Genomic DNA, 9,624 nt, shown 5'->3' on the forward strand with positions numbered 1-9,624 from the left:
CACTGCCGGCCGATTCCAGAAGGATATGCTAGGGTGATGGTGGATGAAATAACGGAGGGATTTGAGGACCTCCAGCTTGACCACCCTACCGGTGAAGGGGAGACTCGGCTGGGGTCTGCTCTGAAGACTCCATGCCTATGGCGGAAGGAGCTCATCAACCTTCCGAACTGGACGCCTCCGCCTCCTCCTCCTCCTCCTCCGGCAAGTCAGGGCACTCCGCCTCCTCCACCGCCTCCTCCTCCGGCGAGTGACGATCAGGGCCCTCGGCCGGCTCCTTCTCCGGCGCGTGGCGGCACTCCGCCTCCTTCTCCGCCTGCGCCGACGCGCCCGAGCAGCCAGCCTCCTCCTTCTCCGCCTCGTCAGCAAGGGCGGAAGAGACCTGCCGCCGCTCCAGCTGCTCCGGCGCGTCGTAGTCCTTCTCCTCCGCCTCGTAAGCAAGTAAAGAAGACAACCGCTCCGTCTGCTCGGTCGGCGTCTAGCAGTACAACCAGAGGCGGGAGGACATACAGATTCGGTCCTTCTCTGAAGACTCCAGAGAAGTTACCATATGAGAGGACCCCGGAGGAGAACGCCGAGATCGCGCGAACCGAAGTGGATGACTGGTTTCAAGGGTTGAGAGCAAAGAGACATCCACCTCCGGAGGAGAAGGTAGATCCGGTGAAAGTGAAGCGCACTCTGGCTGCCCTGGCAAAACCACCCAAGTCTCCGCCGAAAGGCAACTATGAGCGCATTATTGCAAAGACATGGGCCGAAGCGGAGCGGTCGGGAAGTACAGTCAGTGATCAAAGGCTGAAAGAACGACGAGCAGCTGGGAAACAAATTGCCCAGCTCGGCGAACAAGCGAAGCAATCGTGCCCCCCCCCTCAAGGTGCCTAGCGACATCGTCGATCCGAGGATGGTGCCCGGTTATGGCAATGTTGACGATTACCTGCCCGACGATGTACATTATGATACCATGGAGGTGCAGATACACAGATACGAGTACGGGAAGCCTCTCGTCAAAGATGAAAAATCTTTAACAACGATGATGCGAAGATTACATGATTGGTACTTGAAAATCTGCAGAGAGTCTGGGGGGAGGAGTACTTTGTATGCGAGAGTTAAACCGGAGCATGACCTCGTTGGAATTGAACTGTTGCCTATTCCATTTGAGGAGTTCTATCAGTTTTTCAATCAATTGGCCCTCGATAAAACAACGATCACCTGCTACTGTCTGTAAGTACTACTACTTCTGTCATTAAGTCTCTCTATATAGCTCATCTCTTTCATTGCATGTATTTATAATTATCCTCACTATATTATGCAGAATGAAGATCGCCGAATTGAAGAAAAGACAAATCGGTGATATTGGGTTCGTTAACACATATCTCATAGATGCAACTGAGGTTGAACATCGTCCCGGAGATACCGAGGCCAACTTGCTACGATCATTCAAAAAAATGAAAACAAAGATATAATACTCTTTCCTTACAACTTCAAGTGAGTGTTACTGTCTTGTGCATATTCGGTTTCCCTTATATATTAGTCCAGGTTATAGTAATGTAATTGATGAGTTATGCATGCGTGTGCAGTTTCCACTATATTCTCCTAGAGATTAGGCTTGAGCAGGGAGTAGTAACCGTCTTGGACTCTAAACGAAAAGATCCCCAGGAGTATGCGGACATGACTGAAATCCTCAAGAAGTAAGTTAAATCGATCATTATCCACCATATCAGCAACTTTGTTCATTTCCTGATATCAAGTAATTGTTTTCTTTGTCCGGCAGGGTTTGGAGAAAATTCACCAGAAAAGTTCCGGGACTGCCGAAGGAGCTGGAATTTAGACACCCGAAAGTAAGTACTATAGTAGCATGTTCCGCGCATCTCCTAGTGATTCAAGCGCTAGTTTCATCAATACCATTTAGCATTCTTGCTTATCAGTTTGATTGACCTCTATTTCTTGTAAAGTGGTTGTGGCAGGAAAAAGGGAATGATTTCTGTGGATACTACGTCTGCGAGTCCATCCGCCACACGACCTGTGAGCGGGGCGGGTACTCTGACGAACAATATGAAGTACGTAAATAACAACATTCACAATTTTATTTTATTACCATCATTTGTATTGAGTTTCATTCATTCATATATATATATGTATTGACCCCCTTCTTCAAATTAGATGTTTCGGAAGCGGGATGAACTCCTAGCACCAGCTCGCATGCGAGCAATTCAAGAGGAATTGGCGGCATTCTTTCTTGACCAAGTGATCGCTGAAGACGGAGAATACTATGTGGACCATGAGTCCGTATGATTATATTTGTAAGAGATAATTATTGTATATATGTAGCCGGTAGTGTCGGATAGATATACGAGAACTTGTTGTTCGACCAATCTCTCGGAGAAGGAGAGGTGGTCGATATCACTTCTCTCTGTATGCATATATGTTCATGACGATCTTCTGTTTCCTTCGTTTGCTTACTAGCTAACTAGCGTGTCTAGTCCTCTCTATACGTATGTATAGTACGTAGCGTCGACCAAGCACGGACGTAAGAGAGGACACTTCTCCCTATTAATTATAGCTAGCTAACACAATATATGAAACACCTAAATTAACCCCCCAAAACCCCCAAACCCCCCCCCCCTTTCAAAAAAAAACAAAAACCCCAGCCACAGAAATGCTGACGTGTAGATGCCTATTGGTCCCGGTTGGTGCCACCAACCGGGACCAAAAGGTCTCCTGCCTGGGCTCTGCGCACTGCCCACGTGGAGGCCCATCAGTCCCGGTTCTGGATTGAACCGGGACTAAAGGGCCGGGGCATTAGTACCGACACTTTAGTCCCGGTTCAGGAACCGGGACTAAAGGCCCTTACGAACCGGGACTATAGGCCCTTTTTCTACCAGTGGTATTATCATTCTTCAAACTATTTCTAGTTTATTCTCGGATATTCTCCTGACCTCAAGAACAAGATAGAAGAATAATCAATCTTATTTACATACTAGGTAAGGTAGTATACATGAAGGAATAAGCAGACCCCCAATCAGAGCCGCGTAAACTTCACATCCTTGCTGAGGGGCAAAACATCGGTATATGTCCAATATACTCTAGGGAAGGAAGAGTACACATCACAAGTGTACGTACGTACAACCTACTGTATAATTCATGCAATCATGCATGCACGCACGTACGGTTCTCTAATGAACAAATACGATGGACAGACACGTATAAACATTGGGTACGTCCACAGATTGATGCGTCCACGCGGTGGTATATAGCTTAGGCAGCTGCATGCTAGAGAACATGTTTCATCAGAAGGAGATGAAAGAATTGGCCATGTCGTACTTCATCTTCTCGAGGTTGGGCGAGATGGCGAACTTGATCATGGGCGGCGGCCCGCAGGCGAGCGCGAGGGTGTCGTCGCCGCCCTCGGGGACGTGCGCCCGCAGGATGTCTTCCGTCACGAACCCCACGCTGAACCTCCACCCGTCCTCCGGCCGCTTCACCTGGTCGATCACGTACCACACCTTGAGCCTCTCCGGGTACTCGGCCGCCCACCGGTCCAGCTCGTCGCGCAGCAGGATGTCGTCCTCGCTCCGGTTCGCGTACACCAGGTGCATCTCCGTCTCGTCCTCCGGCTGGTCCCGCAGCACGGCCTGGATCACCTGGTACATGGGCGTGATCCCGCTGCCGCCGCAGATCATGGCCAGCCGCCGCGCCCGCCGCTGCTTGCCGTTGATGACGAAGTTGCCGCGGCCGGTGTACTCCACGTGGCCCAGCGGGCCCTTGACGTCGATGCAGGAGCCGAGCTGGAGCGACTCCAGGTACTGCGTCATGAGCCCGCCGTTGGGGAACTTGGGGTGCTCGTCCCGGAAGTAGACCTTGACGAGCAGCTCGAACTGGCCGATCTCGTCCACCATGCTCGTTGGCGTGTAGGCGCGCATGCAGAGCTTGCCGTCGATGGTGGCGCAGACGAAGATGTGCTTGCCGACGGGGAGGCCGAGCACCTGGTCGGACGACGGCAGCGCGAAGCGGAAGAGGCGGACGTCGTGGGAGAGCTCCTTCTTTTCCACGAGGCGGCAGGGCACCTTCTCGCGCGGGCTGGAGAGCGCGATGGGCGCGCCGGCGACCTTGGTGGCCTCCCGGATCGGGGCGAGGTGGGAGAGGCTGGACCCGCCGTGCACGGAGTTGTCGGAGTTGTAGCCGGTGCCCGTGGTGATCAGCTCGCCGATGCGGTAGGTGTCGAGGAGCGCCTTGGCCTTGTCGGAGTGGATGGCGTCGAACTCCTCGGTGCAGTCGGATCCCGCGTTGATGAGGATGCTGTCGGCGCCGCCGGGGTGGTCCTTGAGGAAGGCGGTGCAGTCGTAGACGTGGCCGTGCACCACGATCCACGCCGACTCCTTGGACCCGTGCTTGCGCACCTCGGACATGGTGAACTGCTTGTCCGCGACGGTGTTCATGAACGGCGTGGAGGTGCTCCGCTTGAGCCCCGGCGCCGCCGCCTCGGCCGTCTCCAGGTGCTTCTGCCGCGCCATCCAGCCGCCGGTCTGGTTGCCGGGCTGCGTGGGGTGCTCGAAGACCAGCCCGATCTCGCCCTTGTGGGGGCGGCACACGTTGATCTTCACCTTGAACCAGCAGTTGTTCATCATGCCCATGAGGTTCCAGATGAGCTTCTCTGGCTGGGTGTTGTGCGTCTGGTCCCATGCGCGCACCGCCACCTCCTTGGCGCCTAGGAGGTCTAGCACCTCGATCTCAACGGACCAGAAGCACCAGCACCAGTACCGGCCGTACTTGTTGGGCTTCTCCGGGATGTCCAGCGTGCATAGCATCCAACTCTCACCGCCGTCGAGCGTCACCTCCACTCGCGTGACCTTCTTGCCACCGCCTAAAAATCGCAACAGCAAGAAATAAGTGATATGAGTTGGTGATTCGCTCGCTGGCTTAACTAGATGATACCCCGCGCGTTGCTAGGGAGTTTGATATATTATACTAGTTTCTAAATATGTGTGAAATACTTATACAACACTTACGGTTTAAATTATGTGACATTTTTTTGCATATGCCAAAACAAAATATTAATATGAAAAGCTATGGATGTCACAATTAAATGTATTGTGATTTAAAACCTACATAGAACGCATTAGTCACTCTTTGATGATGTGCATGTTGCATGGTAAGGAATTTTCATGCGTGGCTCAGACGGATGCTAGTGGCTCAACCTAGTAATGATAACGGCTAAACAAACTTTGATGATGTGGAAGCACGTATGTTAAGATAATTAGAAGCAGTGAGAATCACTCTTGTAAGTACATTGGATACAGGATTACCGTCTGCTAATTAATTATGGCAATAATAAGAGACACCCCCTCCTTCGCTTGAAAAGAAGGTTTTGATAAAAAGTCAAAAGGTACAATGTTTGACCACGTACTAAACATCGCAAAAAGAATAAATACTAGATGAATATCATTAAATAAATGTTAAAATGTGTTTTCATATTAGACATATCTACTGTTATAGTTCCCGGTGGTTTTCCAGTAAATTTGATCAAGCTTTGCGTTGTTTGTTTTCATAGGAAATGTATGTGTCTTGTCATGGGGCACACAGGGGGTACTTAACAAACGCGACGTTTTCTTAATCTTCTTTTAAACAAGAAGTCCCTGTCGGCAAGCAAGCAAGCAAGCAACCCAGCTCGGCCCAAGTGGGAATATTCAGCAGAAAGTATCCAGGGTTGCTGCAGCTGGATTCCGATTCCATTTGTTGATGATTGGCCGGCGAGCTAGTGCCCGTTCCAAAACGGGACGGATCATGCGTGCATGCTTTGTTCACTTGCCTACTTGCCTTTGACCTCCCCACTAGTAGTAGTAATTTGTCCAGCGAGACTTAGCAACATGGCATTGCTCGATGCTTTTGCTTTGGTTGATGGTCTACGGGTGGTGGTTAGTTGTTTAGCTTTTCAGACTTAGTCCCTCTCTTGTGCCTTTTGCCTTTCTTGCTTGGGCCTTTCTTGTCACTCTCTGATTCCTATACCTTGTTCGAATCTTGGCTACATATTGCTAAATCTTAGTCGACTGAGACTTAACCTAGCCTCAGTCGATACTACATTTTGTCGGCTCATTGTATGGGTGTGTGTATGAGCACATGTGAACCGAACCATGAGGACTACAGTTTTGTAGGGTAGTTTACTCTTAAAAAATGTCTTATATTTTGATATGGAGGTGGTAGTTTCTTGTAGGGGACTATAGGTTGTACTAGTTGTAATCAGTAGGCGAGTAGAGTTACTATTGAACTGGTGATAGATAGGAGAAAAATCTGGCTGCTGGCTGCGGCTAGCCACACGAATTGTGGCGCCAATTATATGGCTCGCTCTTAATTTGTCCCTTGCTCCACACCCAAGCCGGCACCCCACCAGGTACGACCTGGCAAACCTTGCCACGGGTCCCACACGCCAGACGACTATTCTGCACCGAATTAGTATACTCCTGGCAGCATCCAGTAGCTACCTTAGCTTTTGGACGCCACCAAGTGCCAACGACCCCAGAGCCACAAGAAAAGCGCATGCAATTTTTTGTCAAAAAAGAAGAAGAAGGAGAAAAAAGTGCATGCATGCATGGGTTTTATGTATTTTCCTTGGTAGAAAAGTGCACCATGCATGATTCCATGAACCGCAAGGAAAACTACTACTTAACCAGACAACAGACGGCCGGTATCTCTCTTCTTCTCTTGCACCCTTTGGTTTTGGGCTCATATCATATCATATGGTCAATGCTACGGAAGTAGTGGTAGACTGCTAGGGGTAAAATAACAATGACAATGAGTGGCTGCCACCACCCCTCTCAGCTGTTAGTAGTAGAGTAAGTAGGAAATAATGAGTGGCGTTTCCAAATGCTACATGCCATTTTCAAATGCTAGTACACGCCAATGTCAATCAAGTAAGAAAATGCATTCCATGCTTGGTCAAATGTCATAGTAGGCTTTAAACAGTTATACTGAGACTGGTTATACTCTTATTAAGTTTTTTTCTCTCTACTACATGAACATAAACCATGGTATATATATGCTCCTTCCTCCTTAATTATGGTCAATGCTAGCGTACGGAAGCATAGTACATACTCACTCTGTCCCATAATATAAGAACGTTTTTTATACTATACCAGTGTTAGAAACGTTGTTATATTATGGGGCGGAGGGAGTAGTCTCCAATTGGATGGCGTCATGTCATGTACGTATATACTCCACAAGACAACGAAGAAATCTAGCAAGCAGCTTCTCTTTTCGGTCGATTCTCTGACTTTTTCTGGAAAGAAAGAAGGTAAAGAAGATGGAGATGACGCACGTACCGGAGTATGCGTATCCCTTGATGGTGTAGGCGCGCTGGGTGGTGAAGGCGTTGATGGGGAGGATCTCGTCGTGGCCGGGCGTGGTGATCACCGAGTTGGTGTTGAGCTCGTTGATGATGTACTCGGGGCGGTACCACCACGCCTCCGCGTTGGCCAGCTCGGCGTCCACGTGCGATGGCAGCACCCGGTTGTCCCTGAAGTGGTAGTAGTTGTCGGACTCGGCGGGGGTGACCACGATGCGCCGGAGCCACTTCACCATGCGCCCGCCGATGCAGCCCGGGATGAGCACGCGGACGGGGTAGCCGTGGTCGGGCAGCAGCGGCTCCCCGTTCTGCGCGTAGGCGAGCAGGATGTCGCGGGACGGGTCGAGAGCCCACTCCCAGGTCACGCTGGTGCCGTACTTGGAGCCGCCGCCGCCGGGGAGGTCCTCGGCGCCCTCGAAGCACACGTTCAGGGCCTGGCCCTTTTTGGAGGACATGATGCCGCACCGGAGCAGCACGTCGCGGAGGCGGGCGCCGCGCCAGACGGAGGTGGACACGCCCGCGGCGCCCCAGTTGAAGCCCACCGTCTGCTGCACCATGTTCTGCTCCTTGCGGCGGTTGCCGGCGCAGACGAGCGTGGCGGGCAGCTCCGCGGCGGGGAAGGCCGTGGACAGCTCGTCCATGGTGAGCCGCGCGGGGCGGCGGACGAGCCCCGTCACCTCCACCGTCCAGGTGGCCCAGTCGCCCCGGGGCACGGCGCCGTGGTTGCGCACGTAGTGGAGCGGCGCCGGGGTGATGAAGCCGTGGTGCATGAGGCGCGCCAGCGGTGGCTCGCAGTTGAGCGGGTGCTTGCCGGTGAGGCGGATGAGCGAGGGGTTGCGGTCGATCCAGGCGTCCGCGGTGCCCTCGTCGCGCGGGTCGCGCGTCGACGGCTCCACCTCCAGCTGCAGCTGCGAGCCGTACGCCTCCCGCCAGTCCTCCTCCGGCTCCTCGTCGTCCTCGTCCTCCTCCTCTTCCTCGACGAGGGTCTTCCGCGGCGGCGAGATGAGCGGGGGGAAGCCGCAGCCGCGCACCGGCGAGTCGGCGCGGCGACGGATGCCGTTGGAGGCCCCGCTGCGTGCCGGCGGCGAGGTGGCCGGCGCGTCGAGGCGGCCGAACGACGACTGCCGTGGCTCGACCGAAGCGGCCATGCTGTGCTGTGTTTGTGTCGTGGGACAAGTGCTGGGTCGGTTCTGGATTGGTCGCGGCAGAGGAGAGAAGGAACCGGCAGGTAGTGGCCTGGAGGAGAAGTCGTGCAGAGGCTGGTATATATACACCCACGCAACGCCGAAGCCGACCTCGCGAGTGGACTGACGTGCGCCTCAAAAGGCCGCTAGCAGCCCTATCCTTATAGTCGACTGGCCTATGAGGCCCTCTCTCTGTTGCTTGTGCATGCCTCGAGCAATTCAGTCAAAATCGAAAAAACCATGTTTCCGGCCGAAACGGTAAACCTATGGACATGCCTTACTAATTATGCGGCTCTCAATTTCACCATCTCCTCGACTTAGATCTTCGATTAGCACCATTGTGAAGTCAACACCCCCCCCCCCCCTCCCTCTCAATCGGTGGCATTACCTTGTACCGCTTGCTCAACCCCCCTCCCTCTCAATCGGTGGCATTACCTCGTACCGCTTGCTCAACCCCCCTCCCTCTTAATTGGTGGCATTACCTCGTACCGCTTGCTCAACCCCCCTCCCTCTTAATTGGTGGCATTACCTCGTACCGCTTGCTCACCCCCTCCCCCCGCACCCCCTTCATCGGCAAACTCGGGACCGGCCCCCGCATGCATCCACCGTGTCGACCACCGAGCTTGACTTAGATGACAGGCCGAACATGGCCATCAACTCTCAGGAGGTCGAGCAACATCACACCTACCATGAGTAGCTCAAACATGAGGCATAACTGGAGGAGGAGCACAAGGGCAGCCGTGCAATGTCGGCCTATGCCTCATAAGATTGAAGTGCACTATAGGTCCCTAAACTATTCGGGGGACTCACTTAGGTTCTCTACTTTTGGAAGTCAGCATGTAGCTCCGGGAAGTGCAATAACTGTGTCATCCAGGTCCAAACCAGCCCTAACCCTGTGTTGACTGCACATGTGTCACCGTTGATAAAGGCGACATCGGAAGAGGCGGCTTGGCAACAAACTTCCCGCCGAAACCGGTTGGGATCTATGCAAAAAAGACACAAATGTATGTATGGAGTGTTGGGGATCATAGCAGAAATTCAAAATTTTCTACGCATCACCAAGATCAATCTATGGAGTAGTCTAGCAACGAGGGGAAGGAGAGTGCATCT

At 52.6% G+C, this 9,624-nt stretch overlaps 1 protein-coding gene across 1 annotated transcript; it reads right to left on the reverse strand.

Moving 5' to 3' along the window:
• Positions 1-2,943: 2,943 nt before the first annotated feature.
• LOC123131635 (nitrate reductase [NADH]) lies at positions 2,944-8,583 on the reverse strand. The gene is made up of 2 exons (XM_044551303.1): positions 7,308-8,583; positions 2,944-4,855 (listed from the first exon to the last, which is right to left on the reverse strand). Exons 1-2 carry the CDS (start codon positions 8,476-8,478, stop codon positions 3,282-3,284), a joined length of 2,745 nt encoding a protein of 914 aa, XP_044407238.1. The 5' UTR covers positions 8,479-8,583; the 3' UTR covers positions 2,944-3,281.
• Positions 8,584-9,624: the final 1,041 nt, after the last annotated feature.

This window comes from Triticum aestivum, chromosome 6A (assembly GCF_018294505.1).
Source record: "Triticum aestivum cultivar Chinese Spring chromosome 6A, IWGSC CS RefSeq v2.1, whole genome shotgun sequence".
In the NCBI taxonomy this organism is placed as follows: domain Eukaryota; kingdom Viridiplantae; phylum Streptophyta; class Magnoliopsida; order Poales; family Poaceae; genus Triticum; species Triticum aestivum.

Excerpts from the sequence above, each read along its gene's own strand:
- LOC123131635 (XM_044551303.1), bottom strand. The coding sequence starts at position 8,478 with ATGGCCGCTTCGGTCGAGCCACGGCAGTCGTCGTTCGGCCGCCTCGAC. Across the intron at positions 4,856-7,307 it reads CAAGGGATACGCATACTCCG|GCGGTGGCAAGAAGGTCACG; the intron begins GTACGTGCGTCA and ends TGCGATTTTTAG.